The sequence below is a fragment of the Sus scrofa genome, chromosome 1 (assembly GCF_000003025.6).
Source record: "Sus scrofa isolate TJ Tabasco breed Duroc chromosome 1, Sscrofa11.1, whole genome shotgun sequence".
Taxonomy (NCBI): Eukaryota; Metazoa; Chordata; class Mammalia; order Artiodactyla; family Suidae; genus Sus; species Sus scrofa.
The window spans coordinates 150962348-150981264 of NC_010443.5; the positions used below are offsets into that span (position 1 = coordinate 150962348).

Consider the following 18917-nt stretch of genomic DNA (forward strand, 5'->3'; position numbering starts at 1 on the left):
ATTAATTCTTTCCCTGCAGGATTGAGAACCAAAGGATGCTATAATATTTCTTCATTACAGAAATATGCACTTCCCAGTAATGTAATCAATTTGCACTGAGGCATGGTAATGAAGAATAGGCATAAAGCTGAAAAATGAATCTGACAGTTGTCTTCAAATAGCCTTTTAGCCAAATGTTTCAAGATTCTCCCAGTCTAGACCTTTTATTAGAGTTTATAACATCAATCAAAATTAATAGTGTGATTTTGGGGGGTCAGTTTACACCTTTCAGTCAGCTTTCTAGACTTGAATTATAGACTGCAATCTTGCTCTGCTTTCATCACTCCGTTGCATCTCAAATTCTATGACCTGGATTGGGTAGTTTTCTTGCAGGTATATTATATAGCCACCCAGTGATAAATTAGCCACTGCTACTAAAATTATCCAAACGTAAAGATTTGCCTGAGCTTTCGATCACTAAAACATATTTTATGTTAATTTAGCTATTAAAATTACATTTTTAAGTGAGTGAATCTTTAAAACACACACCCACATGCATGCGTAGTATTATAAGTTCCTAGTCTATTTACTAAGCTTGTCTGTGAGGATCCCTTGCTGTTTTTCCTGGGCTCTATTTTTTACTTGCCCTTTGCGTCTATAGACAGAAGTCTGTGATTCCTTCTTTTGACTTATTTCAACTTTGAACCCCCTGAGGAAGGAGGATGTGGGGACCCCTACTTTGCACTTGTATTTCCCTAAGTCTCCCTTGGAGTTGCAGGCCTGGGATCCAGTTTGGTCTTTTCTAAGTGAAAATGTAAGTCACGGGTGCAGGCCTGAGAGGAAGGCCCTGAAACACACTTTCTCCTCTATGGTTCCTGAAGTTGGCCCGTCTCTCTGTTCCTGCAGAAGAATCTCCAGAATCCAGTCCTTCCTCTTCAAGACTGCTTTGCACTAAATTAAAATGTGCACTTAGAGAAGATCATGGTATATTAAGACAATGTATTTTACATTTTTTAATAAAAGTGATTTCCAAACTAATGCAGTCATAGTAGCAAATGAAAAAACACAGACACACGTAGGATTAAGTCATACCTCTAATAATTTCTTACCTGACACTTTCCTAATGCCTGTCATTTAATTAATTAATTAATTTATTTATTTTTAGGGCTGCACCTATGGCATATGGATGTTCCCAGGCTAGGGGTTGAATCAGAGCGGCAGCTGCAGGCCTATGCCACAGCCACAGCAAAGGGGGATCTGAGCTGCATCTGAGATCTATGACCAGCCCGCAGCAACGCCACATCCTTAACCCACTGAACAAGGCCAGGGATTGAACCAGTCAGGTTCTTAACCCACTGAATCACAACAGAAACTCCTGTCATCATCTTTTTTAAAAACAGTTTTTGTTTTTCTCCTCATTCCCCTTATGACTTCCCAAAGTTTAACCAATATGACTTAATATCTATTCATAAACTTATCAACTTTATTCGGTGTCTATTGATTTTCTGCTACAAAGATGGGGGTTTGGCTCTGTAACAACACCCCCCTTTACTTTTTCCTCCTGCATTCAACATTTAAAAGAAATATTTTGATTATATTATTAGTGGCAGTTATCCCTTGTCAATGATGTATCTTTTCCCATAATTTTAGTGAGCATCACAACATATTTTAAGAAAAATGAGGTCACAAGTGTCACTGCCTCTTCTCCACATTTTGGGAGTTCTACTTTTTGTTCCTTTATCAAACTGATGACATCATATTATAGGAAAGGCTGTTTTGAATCACACTTTTAAGCAAGAAGTTTGTTGATTGTTTTATGCTTTTTGAGAAGAAATATAAAGTATGAGATATTTGTATGATAGGCTAATTTATTTATTTATTTATTTATCTGTTTTGTTTGTTAGGGCAGCAACCACAGCATATGGAGTTTCCCAGGCTAGGGGGCAAATTGGAACAACAGTTGCCTGCCTATACCACAGCCACAGCAATGCAGGATCTGAGCCGCATCTTTAACCTACACCACAGCTCATGGCAAAGCCAGATCCTTGACCCACTGAGGGAGGCCAGGGATCGAGTCCACATCCTCATGGATACTAGTCAGGTTTGTTCCCACTGTGCCACAACAGGAACTCCTCATAGCCTAATTTAAATCTCTTTCTTCTTTGGAAAAAATACCTTTCCCAGGGGGGTCATGTTAAGAAGCAGTGGGATCCAGAAAAACTGAAAGAACAGTACAGACAAAGGGGAAACGAAAGGCTAAGGGAACCCAGGAGCTGGAGACAAAACTCAATAACAAAACCCAAACCAAAAACAATATTTAACGTTTTTACATAAAAGTTCAGCCTCATTGTGCAATCACAAAATCACAAAAGAGAAAGATGACATTCTAAGTTTAAAGCTTCTGTTGAGATTCCTCCCTGTATAAATTGTGGTCAGGAAATAAGGGCAATATTTCCTTAATGAAATAACCAGAAGTACTGACTAATATTAACCTATATAATTAATACTTGTTTAACACACTATGGTGCTCAAATAATTTCACGTGATGTGCATTATCTGAACATCTCAGTATAACAACACTATTAACTGTCAGATACTTCTTCATTCTTGTTTCCATGGAAACTACACCACACCTGTGCATAAGGTAAGAGGCCTTAGCATCAGTCCTGCTCTGCCAACGTACAGACTCAGGTGAAGGTGTGCAGGTGAAGCACATGCATAAGGGTCAACCTTCCATTTCTGAGAGCTTTGTGAAATTTTCAAAATTTGAAATTATGAATTTGTGAATTATGTTCAATTCTATTTCAGGCAAGATTTAGATTTTTTTAGAACTACAATGGCTCGGTAAGGAAAGTTTGGTGTTAAAAGCAGTCCCCATCTTCTGTTCGCACATTGGTGTCTCCTGGACCAGGTTGCTGAACTTTGAAACCTCCATAAACCCCAAAAAAACAAAAACAAAATCTCTTCAAACTCTTCTTGGTGGGTTAGTTAAAAAAAAAAAAACTTGACCTTTGGATTTTTGTCTTTACCTGTTCAAATATTTTTGCCCATTAGGCTTTTCTGAAAATGCACATGAAGACACATGATAGAATTACTTTAAATTGCTATTTAATGAGCAGCAGAGTCAATTTATCAATATGCAACCAGAAGTAGAATTCCCAACAAGCAAAGGGGCATGGTTAGGTGTGTTGAAAAATAACAAACAAAAGAAGTTATAGTAACTGTTGGCAAAGAATTTACAGTTTGTTGGTGGTCAGGACACACAGGTAGCTAATCCTAGGACAGGACCCACCATCAGTGCCACTAGAGAGATGTGAACAAGACAGTAAGAAAATCACTGTACATTATTTTAGGGGATTATTTAATGCATAGAAATAAATCATGAAACATATTAGGATTAATCCAACATGTAAAAACTATCCTGTGCAGAATATCTTAACATTATGAATTAAACTCAAACTATCTAATTCTCAGTATTCACTGTAAGCTTCCTAAAGGCACATTGAGGGCTTGAAAATAATATTTTAAGAAACCTCTCTATTGAGTAATGCACTTTATGTTAGGCCGTTTTTCATGATGTGGACTTTTTGTTTTGGTACTTTTGAGAGCTAGTAGAACTAAGTCTAGTTGCTTAAGGTTCAGAATCTAGGAAATTTAATATGAATATCCCATCACTAATGAAAGTGCCTGTCTTCTTTTTTCAAAGCCCATTTTCCCCATGACCGTGCAGGACAGTGTCAGCCCAGACTTAACTATCTCTCCGGCCTGTCATCTCTCTGCATGGATGATAAATCAGCATTTTTCCTGACTTTTTGCATTTTGACTCATTAAGTGTCTATGGCTATAGTTTCCTCCAGAGAAATAACACAGCATCATCTGCACCTGAGATACAATAGAGATGGAACAAATGGTTGTGCTTATTGGAAATGATGAGGGTCCTGAAGGGAAATCCATATATTTTCTTGCAGATTATCATGAGGAATCAGAACAATGATTTATCAAACTTAAATCTAGTCAACCTGCCAAAGGATGCATTTGTCCCACATTTTGCTGATTTTAAAGGGAATTTTTAACTTGAAAACATTCTGGAGTGAGTCAACGGAGCCCACAACTCATATACAGAAGAAGATTTTGACATTCCCCCCAGGAGAACCTTGACTTTGGTGTCTGTTCACCAGTTCCCAGCGATCCTAGGATCAACCTTGGTCTCCCATGACTTTTGCTGCCAAGAAACACCTTTGACTCAGGAGACAGAAGGCTCCTGTCACAGAAGACTTTCATCCCTAGGTGGGTGTTTGTCTAGTGATCTGCAAATGAGCTGTAACCCCTCTCCTTACATTTATGGACTAATGCCTGGTAGTACCATCTTTTACAGGACAATAAATGACCAGTCTCTAGCTGTCCATTGAAAATGTATTTAGGAAGCTGTCTCTCCTGTTCCTTGGTTATCCGTAAGTCATCTTGCCAAAATGAGCCTTTAGAAAAGAACAGATGTTCTGTATAAGATTTTGATCCCAACATGGCTTCTTTTCTTTTTGAAATAATGTGTATAGAATACAGCACATCAGACCTGAAGACATAGCTACAAGGGGTAATAAGGAAACAGAACAGCTTTATGACCGGCCAATTGGATACTGACTCCCAAGTTCATGTGAGTTTAACTCCTTCTACTTAACTATGTTCTGCTCAAAAATTTCTTAAGAGTAAACCTTCAGAATATTTTTAAGATATGCATTAATTTCCCATAAGAAGAGAGGAATAGGAGTTAACTGTGTGGCACAGGGGGTTAAGTATCTGGCATTGTCACTGTCATTGCTGCCTGCTGTGGCTTGGGTTCCATCCCTGGCCTGGAAACTTCTGCATGCCATGGGTTTGGCCATTAAAAAAAAAAAAGAGAGAGAGAGAGAATAGAGGAATAGATATTTGCTACCCTGAGCTGCCAAATCCTCAACGGTGAGCTTGTTAGAAATGTAGAATTTCCTGGTGATTCAGAATGTCCATTTTCCCAGGTGATTCACATGATCATTACAGTTTGGGATTATGGGCATATATAATCTCCTTCTTTAATTTTATTTTCCACCTTTCCTACATGAATGTGGTGTTACAGTACATCCCCATAGCCTGAATCATTTCTGTTGAGGGAAGTGAAGGAGAAAGGTGGTCTGTGGGCAGCTCAGCTAGGAACCACAGATGCTGTAGGTACATGATCAGAGCCAGAATCCCGCAGCTGCTGGCTCACTGCTTGCTCAAATGTCCAGGAAGCACATCATTCACTTTCAGGTAGAGACATGTTTCTTAGATATATTTCTTCCCACACTCTGCTCTCTGTGCAGAGGATAACCATATTTCTCTTAAAAACTTCTGATCAGTGTAAAATGGCATTTATAGTGGATTACATCAGAAGAACGGCTCCCGGGGGAGAGCTCAGCTTGGGCAAGGGGCAACCCTGTGAAACTATCAGTTTCAAGTGGTTCAGGATTAAAACACAACAGTCCGCTGAGTGCTTACTTCATGTTTCCTTCAGATGCTCTCTTTCCCCCAAATCATCTCAGGATCAGCAGTGACTATCAAGCATGGAATAGTTAGTTATTGCTACCACAGAGCTTCTGAAAAATCAACAAAGGATTGTATACCAGTGTAGGCCATGTTTGAGTTATATTTGTTCTGTCTTGAACTGAACTGTTCCCACCCACATTCAAGTTCACTGCAGCTACACAACAGAAAGACTTCCTGACTCCCAGGTCATTGAGTTGATGGAAGGTAGCTAAAGGGGAAGGTGACAGGAATCACTGAGTTATCTGCTCACTCAGGATCACCTCTTTCACCTTTCACACCTCCTTCCAACAGAACCTATGAAACGGTTCTTCCCTAAACTCCCAACTCTTCACTCCTTTAATCTCATTGTATCCTGTGATTTGTTGCTTTTTAAGGATATAAACATGTTCTCTGGTAAGAATGAAATAGCTCCTAATTTTAATGACAGTTGAAAAATAAATCATATTTCAGAAAGCCCAAAGTATTCTTCAAAGTGCATACAGATAGCTTTTAAGAATACGGCTATATACAGATAGCTCCAGAATTTTTGGACTTAAAGCATTATTGAATGATTACAAATAGAACATGCTTTTCTAATGTATTCTTATAGGGAAACATTCGAGAGGCAAAAACACATTGACCTATCGCCTTTTAGAAAATTTCTGAAAGTACAAGAGAGCAACCAGTTTTTTTTTTTTTTTTTTTTTTTTTTTTACTGTATCATGCATGTTTTAATCTTAAAATTACTTTCTAGGTAAAAATATATGATTTATGTCTTAAAATGTTCTGAATATAAAGAGCCTTAAAACACATATGTAGCTCCTTCTAAAAGGAAAGTCATCTATACCATTTGGAATGGATAAGCAGAGATCCTGCTGGATAGCACAGGAACTATATCTAAACATTAAATAACTGGGTCATTTTACCGTACAGAAGAAATTGAAGAACATTGTAAATCAACTGCAATAAAAATTAAAAAAAATAAAAGTAAAGTCATGCAACTATACTATAAGAAACAGCCATATATATATATGTATATATATATATATGTATATATATATATATATAACTGGATCATTTTACTGTACAGAAGAAATTGAAGAACATTGTAAATCAACTGTAATAAAAATTAAAAAAAAGGTAAAGTCATGCAATTATACTACAAGAAACAGCTTTTAAATAAAAAGTCAGGAAATGCTTTAGCTATATATTAATGATTCTTTTCTACTTTCTGAACCAATAGCGTTTTTTAAGCAAGAGTTTGCAGGAGAAAGTTTCTTCTAGAAGTGTTATCTATCTTTTATTGAGAAATAAGATTTGACAAAAGGCGTCCTTGTTTATAAAGACTTCAGTTTTGATAGAATTACAGTGACTAACAGTAGGCACTTGACCCAATTTGGTACTGCAATAGAGACATTCCCTACCATAAAATAGAAGAAATTAGATATTAGGATTACATAAGACAATGAGACATAGCTGAAAAGAATAAAGATGAATTGTTTCTTTTCCAACCAATAGTTTTTGTGTCTGCTGGTGTACCATGTTTCAAAAATTTGAAGTCCATTAAGTTACTAATTTTCCTTGTATACTAATTTTAAGATATGCCTTATTAAGAATCCAGTAGCATGAAGCATTGGAATAATAATAAGATAGACTACTTTGTATATTTTCAATACCTTTGCCTCATAAAGTCTCACAAACCCTAATATTTACCACCAAATAGATAGCTAGATTATTTTTTAAGTTTAAAAGGCACTCTAAAATAATAAAAAGTATCCTTTTATAATGTAATATGTTCATTTTGTAAACTGGAGAAAGAGTATCACATGGTGGCCAAATATTGCTCTATATTTTATCAGTTTGCTAATAAAAGCAAAATAAAAAGTATATTTTTGAAGAATCTCTACTGAATGTTGAAATGTTATGTCAGAAAAAATAGCTGGTATGTGATCTTGAAGAATAAGTTTAGTATGCTCTTTGAATGGCAGAGGTAATTTGTTTAGTGTAATATGACCACATAATGCAAATAGTTTCAACAAATTTTTAGCCAGTTTGACCAGATTACAAAGATTGTTTTAAAATTAAAATTTTCTTTTTCTTTTTTTTTAGGGCTGCACCTGGGGCATGTGGAAGTTCCCATGCTAGGGATCAAATCAGAGCTGCAGCTGCCGGCCTACACCACAGTCACAGCAAGGCAGGATCCGAGATACAAGCTGGTACCTAAGCTGCAGCTCACGGCAATGCTGGATCCTTAACCCATTGAGTGAGGCCAGGGATCGAACATGCATCTTCATGGATACTAGTCAGGTTCTTAACCTGCTGAGCCACAACGGGAACTCCTATTATGATTTTTTAGTAATTCTAGTCAAAAACTACAAACCAGTTGCTTATTTAGACAAAGTTTACCTGATCTTTCTATTGAACTGAATTAGAACTGGCTTCACTTTTTAAAGATTTTTACTTATGTAGCTAATTAATTAGATTAAAGGGCCCACTTAACATTGAGTATTTACACTTTAAACTTTAGCATGTATTGGTGTTCCCACTGTGGCATGATGGGCTTTTCAGGGTCTCTGCCACACAAGGATGCAGGTCTGAGCCTCAGCTTGGCGCGGTGGGTTAAAGGATCCTGTAGGTTGCCACTGCAGCTCAGATCTGATCGCTGGCCTGGGATATGCTGCAGGAAGTCCAAAATAAATAAACGATTTAAAAAAATATTTAGCATGTTTGACTTAAGGACTATATAATATTTAAATTATTATTTTCCATATCTTACTAATATTCTAGAATATCAGCATGCCACATTGGAAATATATTTACTAGTTATTTTATAAAATTATATTTTTAGTGAAATAAGTCATAATAGAACTACCATGGGATCCAGCAATCCCCTCCTGGGTATATATCTAAATATTTAAAATGAAATCAGTATCTCAAAGGGAAACCTGCACTCCAGTGTTCACTGCAGCACTATTCACAATAACCAAAAAATGGAAACAACCTGTGTCTTTCAACAGATGAATGAAGAAAGAAAATGTGGTATTTATACACAACAGAATATTATTCAGTCCCCCAAAGAAGGAAACACTGCCATTTGTGACAAAATGGATGAACCTGGATGATTTTACACCAAGTAAAATAAACCAGACAGAGAAAGCCAAAACTCTATGATATATGTGGAATCTTAAAAAAAACAAAAAAAACCCCAAAAAACTGATTTCATAGAAATGGAGAATAGTGGTTTTGTCAGGGAATGAGGGGAGGGAGGATGGGTTGAAGTAGGTCAAAAGGGTCACATTTTCAGTCATATGGTGAATAAGGTCTTAGGATCTAGCATATAGCATGGTGACTGTAATTAATAATACAGTATCATACACTTGAAAGTTGCAGAAAATAGATGTTAAGCATTCTCACCACATAAATAAGAGTAACCTCTATTAACCATGGGAAGTGACATATGCTTTAATGATCTTGATCTTGGCAATCATTCCACAAAGTATATGTATGTCCAATCATCACACTGTATACTTTAAACATATACGATTATGTTTGTCAATTATTCCTCAATAGTTAAAGTTTAAACATATTTTTGACAGTGTTATTGTCTATAGAGATGTCCTTACACTTAAAAGCATAGAGTCTACTGTTTTAGTAGTAATGACAACTACTGGTAATATGGAAATGAAAGGTAATCCCTGCGGTAAGTAGAAAACATGTTCACATTTAAATTTTAATAATATTCTGAAAGTTTTTCAAAGCGTGTTTATGGGCTAAAATTCCATCACAAAAAGACAATCTAAATGTCCCTTATTGACAGAGCACTCATCTAATCAGTGAATAAATAATGTTACATTTCTATATCAATCTGTTACTTTTCACAATTAGTAACTTCCTTCTAAAAATAATCTCAAACCTAAATTTAAACCTAATCTGTTTTTCCCATTATAAGAACACTTGCTCTAACCCCATAATTAAGTCCACTATATAAAGATTTATTATTTACATCATTTAAACATTTTTGTTCCCACATAGGAAAGAGTTTTGGTTTTTTTCTCCCCAAAGGTGATAATCATGTGTGTTTGCATTTGCATTAGTCAAACTAAATACTTATAGCATAACATGTGAGAATTGATAGAGCTGTTATTTAAAGAGGTACAGATGTGTGAGAGGTACTGTTACTTAATTAGCAACCTCAAATTGGTTTAATTTTCAGTCTAGGTTCACATTTCTTTCAAAGATCTGGAGTCCTTTGCTAGTTGTGTTTGCACACAAATCAGTTTATGATGGAAAGGTAGAGTTGTGCTTCTTTTGACAATAAGATTGTCAAATTGATGTGATCTTGGAATGAACAAAACAGTAAGAATGCACAATTTCCATGGTGTTTAACTCATAAAAAACATGGTAACAAACTACGGTGACTTTGACAATGTTTCCTGACAAAGTACAGTACATCTAACCAGCATGCCATAAAGATGTTGAAGCAAAGAACTTCATTTTCAGAGAATATCCTTAGGAGGATAACGGATTGGGGGCTGTTTTGTTCTATTTTTCATGTTACGTACGTAGAAAACACTTGGCTCAGAAGTTCTTTTAATCACATTTTTATTACCATACTAAATACCTTGTTTCAGGTAACAATATGCAATTCCGTTTTCACTTTGCACCTCTCTTCCTACGCATCCATTTCAGCTGAACCGATCTGAAGTCAATTTCATCCCTAGCGTTTAGAGATGAGGCCTTCGCAGTTCTAAGGAGAGAGAGAAACCACGCAAGAACCTAAGGGAAATAAGGCCTTGAAAACTCCCTACCTGAACAGACCCACGTTATGGGGTGAAACCAGAACCCTGGCTGAAATCTTCAAAGGAAAGAGGGTTAGCTGCAAAGTCTGGAGGAGTAAGATATACTTTCGTTCTGCTCTTTGGAATAGCACTGGCCCACTTACGGGTTATTTCTGAACAGCCTATCAGCAAAAGCATACTAGGCAAGTCAAAGGACCAAGTATTTTTTAACGACGTTTTTATAAGTCGGGTTATAAAGAGAGTGCCCATTTGAATACTGTCTTTGTTTAAGGGCAGCATGGACGATACAGCCCGGTGCTCTGTGCAAGGGTTCCGAAGACAACGATAAGCGATGATAAACTGACTGCAGCATAAATCATCCTGGCAGAGTTGTTAGAACAGTGAAGATCTGCAAAATCCAGGCTGTGGCTTCACTTTCTTAGAGACAGCGTATTGGAGGATACCGGAAAGATCGCTTATCGTGGTGACATTTTTGCAAAGGCCTGGGCTGCTTTTGGGGTGGGGGGAGAGGGTTCAAGAAGACTATCAGCAAACCTTACCCCAGTCCCTGGGACTCCCCGCCTCTCTCCCCGAACCAGCTCGCCCGCAGACTGCGGCAGGGAAGCCCCAGCGCCCGTAGGTGGCGCCCCACGTCTGTGCTTGTGCTCCTCGCCCGCGCTCTGGGCGCTTCTCGGAAACCGGTGTGTCTACCCAGGTCGTTAGAGCCCAGAGCAGGCGTTTTAATAAATAAGCGCGAGGGCCAACGCGCTCCATCAGCCCCGAGGTTCAGAGGAGCAGACACAGAAACCCAGGCGGAGGGGCCTCTTTAATCCTTGCCCAAACCTGACATTTCCCAAACTGGAGGTTCCGGAAGCACAGCTTTTACACCATCAAGATCCCAAGATTTTTCTCTCCATCCCAGTCCTCATTTCTTTTTCTTTCTTTATTTCTTCTTCTTCTTCTTCTTCTTTTTTTTTTTTTTAAAGAAAATTGCTTTACCCATTAATTATGAAAGTGGTCACGCTCTTCAGGATTAAGACTTGGAGAGAATTTGTAAAAGAAAACAAAGACTCGAAAAGAAGAGGCGCGACCGGCTCTTGTGAGGTTGCCTAATTTTTAAGACAAGCGTCTGGGAGGATTTCGCTCTGGGTTTTTGGGTGAGAGCGGGCCCTGGGTGGTGCAGGGCACGGCGCGGGTGTGGGGCGCGGGTGCCCAGCCTGGGAGGGGGCAGTGCTCAGAGTCTTCAGGGCGTCCAGTCTGGAGACTGGAGGAGAGGCCGGGTCCGAGGATCCAGCGGATAGCAAGGCAGCAGCGGGCGCGCGGGACGGGAGGGTTCCTCCGAGGCTTCGGGCCCGGGTGCGAGGCAGACCCTGTGCGGGACAAGGGGCGGAGCGAGACGCCAAACATACCGGTGCGAAGCTCGAGACTTATGCTGTGCGGGGAGCGGAGTGCGGTGCGCGGGTGCGGGGCGCTGGCCGGCGCGGGAAAGAGACAGGGCAGGGCGGGGCGGGGCGGTTATTGGCCACGCGTGGGGAGAAGGGTCGCGCTCGGTGTCTCCTCCCGCCAGCTCCCGCTCATCTTCTCCTAGCAGAACAACTTCGCGGACAGCGGTGCTCGCTCATCATGGATGTTCCAGGTAAACTCAACCCGCCCCTGCCCTCAGCGATCCGCGCCTTCATTGCATTCGTGCGTAAATTTCAATGAGGACCGTGGCGAGTCTGCGTCTGGACGGAGAGAGAACGGGAGGAGAATATCGAAATCAATTTGTTCAGGGGCTGAGGAGGGAGGCTACCCATCGCGAAACAAGTTCTCTCGTCTTAGGAAGACTATATTAAGACTGTTGGAGGAGTTGTTCGGAGACTGTGGGCGGTGAGGGGAGAGGGTTTCTTTGCTTTTTGTTTCTCTGCTTGGTATTGGAATGGTCTGTCTAGTTTAGTGCGGGAAGAAGGGGCCCGGGTAAAAGTGAAGACGGGCAAGGAAGTTGGCAGAAAGCTGCAGGGGCTGGCTCCTGTCCGGAGAGAAAGAGCCCTGAGACTGGAAACAAAAGCTGCAAGATAAGCAGGGCTTGGGGTTCCCACCGCTGGAATCCTCTGGTCCTGCGCCAGAGAGAGGGATCCGAGGGGCTTCTCTAAAAGGGCTCGTTTCTGGCAGGGGGACTTTGGAAGTGGATGCTTGGTTTTAGGATTTCTCCCTCTGGTTTTTGTTTTTTCCTCCTCTTAATCTTACTCACCCTAAGGAGCTTCGTGGGGATTTGCTCTTTGGGTGGAGAAAGGACAGGATTTTCACTAAAAGGATTATTTTAAAAAATCTCTAGATTGGAGACAGAGGAAGCAAGGGAAAGAAGAGAAAGGAAAAAGGTTTATTGATGTGGCTTTAAAGAAAACGCCACTAAAATTAAAGCTATTAAGCCTTAGCGGATATTTTCTTTGCCCGTGTCTTGAGTCCTCTGCCTTGGGCTGAATGGGCCGGGGATGGCGTTGACCATGAGGGTCACTGACCAGACCGTTATTGCTGAGGCCCTGCGAATTGACAGCCCCTTTCCTGACCGCACCCCCGGCGCGCGCCGCCCGGGAGCCTTTGGGGAAGCCTTGGCCAGTGCGCCCTGGCGTTTCTTGGGACCTGTTGTGCCGATCCTGGAGAGGGGTGGCGGTGCGGTGGGCCAAGAGGGTGGTCTCCAGAGAGGGGGCTCAAGCGCCTCAGGGGCCTGCTCTCCGCTCCTTCTCCCCACACACCTTTGCCTCGCTCCCTAAGGGTTTGGGTTCTTTGCCCCGACAGGTCCGTTGGAGCCTTTCTTCTGAGGACGACCCTGGCCTTGACCATCAGAGCAGGGGACAAAGGCCAGAAGAGGCTCCCCCAGGTCCCGCGCATTCCTGTGCGCCCTCCCACCCTCCTCCAGCCCCCGCCCGCCGCCGCCCCCGCGCGCTGCCCCCGGAGCCCAGATGCCGGCTCCCGGCCGGGGCCCCCGCGAGCCGCCGCTGACCATGCCCGGGCGCCGGGGGGCGCTGCGCGAGCCAGCCGGCTGCGGCTCCGGCCTGGGGGCGGCGCTGGCCCTTCTGCTGCTGCTGCTGCCCGCCGGCTGCCCCGTGGGGGCGCAGAATGACACGGAGCCCATTGTGCTGGAGGGCAAGTGCCTGGTGGTGTGCGACTCCAGCCCATCGGCGGACGGCGCAGTCACCTCCTCCCTGGGCATCTCCGTACGCTCAGGTAGCGCCAAGGTGGCCTTCTCCGCCACGCGGAGCACCAACCACGAGCCGTCGGAGATGAGCAACCGCACCATGACCATCTACTTCGACCAGGTCAGCCGGCGGCCTTCCCCTGCCTCCTGCCTGGTGAGGGGAGGGCGGGAGCCTGGCGCGCGGGCTTGTCGCCGGCCTCCAGGTTCTTCCCTCCTCTCAACCCTGCCCTTCTCTCTTCTCCAGAAAACTCTCCTTTCACAATGTAGCTTTGAAATAACTAATCAGCTCAGTTGGCACTTTGGTGACTGAAAGTCCTGTAAAGCTAAGAGTCCTGCAGAGCTAGAAAGAGACCTGAAATAATTTCCCCAAAGGAAACCGCACGTTTTACTTTTCGCTGGGGTGAGGGCCATCTCTTTTGGTGGGTGGGCTTCAGCCACTCCGCTGGCAGACTTAGAGACAAAGTGCATTTAAACCGCTCCTTGCTCAGCGCGGCGGGGGTGAGGGGGGGTGTCCCCGAAGGTCTCCGCCAAAGCTCAGAAAATATATACCTATTGCTTATTTTGGAAAGAACTGGGGAAAGGATGCTTATCTTCACGACAAGCAAATGGGGAAATAGCAGGGATGGTTATATAGAAACAAAACAGGGTGGTTATGTAAATGCAATACATGGTAAATACAGTATATACAACATAACATGCAATTATAGCATAGCATTATGATATATGGTGTGGTTCTAAAAATAAATGAATGAATAAATAAATAAATAAATAAAGAGCAGTGACTTAAGTTGCCTTAGCGATTCAACCTCTTGCTCTGGGTTCAAAGCAGAAGGGTCTTAGATAGGATCCGCCCTTGGTGATCCCTTCTCTGGGCTCCTGATGCCAGAGTTTCCAAACTCTACCTCATCATTCCATTCCTTTGCCAAAATGCTTCCCACAAAATGCAGCTTTGGCCTTGCACACTTGAGTTCCCTTCTCTCTGTTAACCAACGGTCACACCTGAATCAGATTAGTCTGCCCAAACCAAAGCCTCTTCTTAGACTCATGTTTCTATGACCTTTAATCCTTGTTAAGTATTACATCTTTGAAACTGGGGAGTAGGAGTGTTGGAGGGAGTCTCTCTTTAATCTTATTTTTTTAAAAAGACACAAACATATTTATTTTTATTATGTCCAGCTAAAGCAGACAGCAGTGAATCAGCTTTTACAGCATTTTTATATCCATCCTTTCGTTTGAGTGTCAGGAACTCTGACGTAGGCAGGATAAGTAGTAGTAAGCTCTAATTTTATAGATCAGCAAACTGTGAGGGGGAAGATTCAATGATGTTTCTCTTGTTCCCCCTTACGGAGTAACTGAAACCCGGTTTTCTGGTGCTGGTGGGTGTTCTTTCCTCTACAGCAGGGCCTTGAATTTACCAGTTTCCTGAATTAAAAGCGGCGGTGACTGAGTTGAGACAGTGGAGTTGGGAGAAGCAGTCTAAGGGCTTGGGTGGAGGAGGCTTTGTTCTTTTTAAAAGCATCTTGAGGCAGCTGGAGAGCACTGCCTTGGTGACAGGGGGATGATGTTCTGTAGCACATCACCTTTAACAACAGAGCCAGGGTGTCTTTGAGCCCTGCAGTCCAGGGCTGAGGTGGTTCTCTGAGCCCCTTGAAGAAGCTGGTATGGCTCATTCCCCAAGTCACCCCTGCCCTTATCAGTGGCAGCCTTGCATGTCGCCTTGGGGGTGGCCTGTTATCCATCCTGTTATTTGTTGTTGCTGTTGGATATTAGTTTTAAATGCCCAGAACACCAGGTGGGCCGTGTTATTATTTTCACTGAGTTGTGCATTTGTGCATGAGGAGAATGCGGGCAGGTCCAGGCAGAGGGGCCAGATTCCACCTTGAACATCTGAAAAGGGAGTCTATTCATGTGGGAACCTCCGCTATCCAGGTTCTGCTTTTGGCATCATCACCCCTCATCTGTCTTTTATTTGAGAACTAGCATCCGGAGGGTCATGTGATTTTGTGTCTTTTGTCATTATACTTGCAGGTTGAGGAATTCCCACAGTTTGAGCTAAGCACGCCCAAGCTGCCTTTCCACTGGCCCTTTAGTTTTTCAAGCTTCTTTGGATGATATCATAGACCAGGTTAGGGAGTGGATAGCACAGGGAGGAAAGTAAAGAAAAAGGGGCCCAGCTGATGTTTATGGACTGTGGCCCAGTAGCCATTACTGAGCATCTACTGTACTGTGGCACAGGGGCCCTGCCTGGGGCTGGGAAACTTGGAGACAAGACCCTTGCACAGTCTATCCTCTCCTGAAGCAAACACATTTATCCCAAGCTTTATCTGACAGGAGTTGTCTCACTTACTGGGCCTCTTACTCCACAGGCCTTTCTGTACCCATTCAGGGTGGTGCTCTGTTTGGTCAAAGCTTCACATTCCAGTCCCTCAGCATCCCACAAAGCTCTGAACAGACTCAGTTCACAGTTTTAGTTACTGACCTCAGTTTTCTTCTGTTTCTTTCTCTCTGCCCTGCCCCAGCACCCACAGGTTGCATGCACACTTACAATGGGCATAAATAAAATATACTCTAAAGACATCCTGCTGAAGCTACACTCTATTAGAACCCTTTGGGAATCAATTCCTGCTGTAGGATGTTTAACTCCAGCACCTCCCTCCTGGGGCTCCCCGGCTCCCTGAGCAGGTGCTGCAAGCAGTTCTGCAGCTCTTAAAGGAGCCAGTGCTGGTGGCTTTGTGTGTCTGATGAAAACAGGCTGAGAAGGGGCTTGCTATGTGCATGCTGTATCCCCTCTTCTCTTCCAGGTGTTGGTAAACATTGGCAACCATTTCGATCTCGCTTCCAGTATATTTGTAGCCCCCAGAAAAGGGATTTATAGCTTCAGCTTCCATGTGGTCAAAGTGTACAACAGACAAACCATCCAGGTGGGTCACCGTGACAACTGGACTCTTTGGGCTTTGGAGGAAAGAGACCCCATGGCTGCATGGCTTGTCACAGCCTCTGGGAGGTTGGGGCGAGCTGGGGAGGAGGACAAGGGAGGAGGGCCGACAGGGGCCTGGGAACCAGCCCAGTCCTCTGGGTCAGCCCTGGCGTGATGCCACGGCCAGGATAGGGGTGGGGAGACAAGAAAAAGAAGATGGAGGTGGGGTCCTTCGTAGTCTGCTGAACTTTACCTTCTGTCTGTGTTGCAGGTCAGCTTAATGCAGAATGGCTACCCAGTGATCTCCGCATTTGCAGGGGATCAGGACGTCACCAGAGAAGCTGCCAGCAACGGTGTTCTGCTGCTGATGGAAAGGGAAGACAAAGTGCACCTCAAACTGGAGAGGGGCAACCTCATGGGCGGCTGGAAGTACTCCACGTTCTCTGGCTTCTTGGTTTTCCCTCTATAAATGCACAGCACCCCTGGCTGGTGGGGAAGTTGTCCCATGGACCCAGGATTCCACCCTTCCTAATACCCCGCATTTGAACTTGCCAGAACAGGACAACTTCTTTCCCACCTCCTCCATCAAACTGTTGCGGTAGCAGAGTGATTACCTTCTGAACCTCCAGTATTTTCTTCCAAGATTGACCATGCCTCGGGAACCTGGCCTCTAATTAGTTTTAGATGACAAGGTCTTAAGGAGAAATGAAATTATCGATCTGAGCAATTTGTACCTGTGATTGTAAAGTCAATATCGGATTTTATTGTTGGGACCATTGACTTTTCTTCTTTGGTTTGTACATGGTATTGTTGTCCCCAACCCCCACGTGAGGAGTGCCGCTGACCCCTGACCCCGGGATGGATTGCAGGCTGCAGGCTGGGCTCCAAGCAACAATCAAGAGCCCAGCAGGTCCCCGCTTGCCCGCCAGTCCTTGAAACCTGTTCTCCGTATGTCTGTTCAGCCTTAAGAAAAAGAATGGCTTCACTTTCCTGCTGTATTCCACCCACCCCACCCACCCCTGTGGGTGGATGGGAGGACTGGGGAGGGGAAAGGGGACATTGTGTCAAGAAGTGCTTTATCCGGAGAAGCAAATTTTGCACGATTGGACCGCAGCTCTTGTTTTGTATTGTTTGTGTATTTGTGTGAATTTTTCCCTCCAAGAAGCTTTACTTTTCTTCTCACACTCAGCTCTCCCTTCGCTCCCTTCCTTTTATCTTTTGTGCTGGGGTGGGGAGAGAAAACGCGTGTTGAATTCCTGGAGGAGACCAAACAACGCAAAACAAACAATCAAAAAATACTTGTCTATTTTGTGTTGGATGAGACCAAATCAAACAAAAGTTACCTGTATGTCAAAGTAAAAATGACAAATGGACATTCCTGCTTATTCTTTCAAAGAGATTCTCTCAGATGCACTTTTAGGACTAACAACCTGGATTTTTTTTTTTTTTAATTGACATTCTGGAATACTTTAAAAGCCTGATGTTCCTGGGTGGCCTGAATCATGTCAGAAGAGAATGGAAGCTGTGATGACCAAGTCCCCAATCTCATAGTGGTTTCTTTGCCGAATGCACCTGGGTTTTCCAGGCAGCTTGTTTTTGTTCATTTGGATCCACTTCTGGGTGAGCACACTGCCATGAGGCACCTCAGAATCAGGGACCAACCAGCTCCTCTGCTCCAGGATCCTCTTCTGATCTGCCTTGGGCAGAGGGTGTGGACCTTCCCCTGGGAGCACCTGGCTGGAGGCCACCTGGAAATCATAGTGGTTGAAGGTATTGGCAGAGGTGTCCTACAGGCATTTCCCCCATCCTTCTTATTTGGCACCTTGTACATCAGTATTTATTAAGACACAGCTGAGAGTTGATGGGTGCAGGATTCATACGCCAAGGAAATGGCACTGATTCCAAAGCAATCAAAGAAGAGACCTCAAACCAGATGTTAATTTGTCCTTTGTGTAACAATGTAACCAAAATATTGATGATAAAAAATCATAATTTAAGATTCAGAATAAATGGGTTTGATGTCTGGCTTGTTTTCTCCCTTCACGTTGTCTCCCAACTCCCAAAAGTCAATGTGTAAATAAAGGCCAGGAACCAAGGGTGTGGGGAAATTAGACGCATACTGTGGATTCTGTGGAAAAATACACAGAAAAACACAGACACACAAAGACCTCACTGTGGGGCTAGACAGATGTATATAGCACTTAAATATATATTTTTCACACAGATTTTGGGGGGTATCATATGAAAAAGATAGCATTCGGAAGGCCTTATGAAGAGGCAGTCTGCTTTCATCATATTTAATCTTTGATGTGGTGCAAGGTCCCAATCCACTATTTTAGTCAGAGGACACAGATACACAAGCAACTGACCTTTGAAAAGAGCATCTGTTTTTTCTAAGATACATATGAGGGTGGAGGAGCATTGGGTTTCATTTTCAAGTAAGAAATGCAGTGGGGATTCTATACCTGGAAAAAATATGTTTGGGCAAATGGTCTAAGTTTTACTAGCCTTATGAGAGGAGCATGACAGGATA

General features: G+C 42.9%; 1 protein-coding gene across 3 annotated transcripts; it reads left to right on the forward strand.

The window, feature by feature from the left end:
* CBLN2 (cerebellin 2 precursor) lies at positions 3656-18410 on the forward strand. 3 transcript variants are annotated; one of them, XM_021073355.1, is made up of 6 exons: positions 3656-4630; positions 10204-11449; positions 11881-11928; positions 13068-13588; positions 16269-16388; positions 16656-18410. In XM_021073355.1, exons 4-6 carry the CDS (start codon positions 13232-13234, stop codon positions 16851-16853), a joined length of 675 nt encoding a protein of 224 aa, XP_020929014.1. In that variant the 5' UTR covers positions 3656-4630; positions 10204-11449; positions 11881-11928; positions 13068-13231; the 3' UTR covers positions 16854-18410.

What these genes read in the sequence shown, in the direction of transcription:
- CBLN2 (XM_021073355.1), top strand. Translation starts at nt 13,232, where the DNA reads ATGCCGGCTCCCGGCCGGGGCCCCCGCGAGCCGCCGCTGACCATGCCC. An exon ending in TGACCATCTACTTCGACCAG is followed by an intron (nt 13,589 to 16,268) that starts GTCAGCCGGCGG and finishes CTTCTCTTCCAG; the next exon opens with GTGTTGGTAAACATTGGCAA. An exon ending in ACAACAGACAAACCATCCAG is followed by an intron (nt 16,389 to 16,655) that starts GTGGGTCACCGT and finishes TCTGTGTTGCAG; the next exon opens with GTCAGCTTAATGCAGAATGG.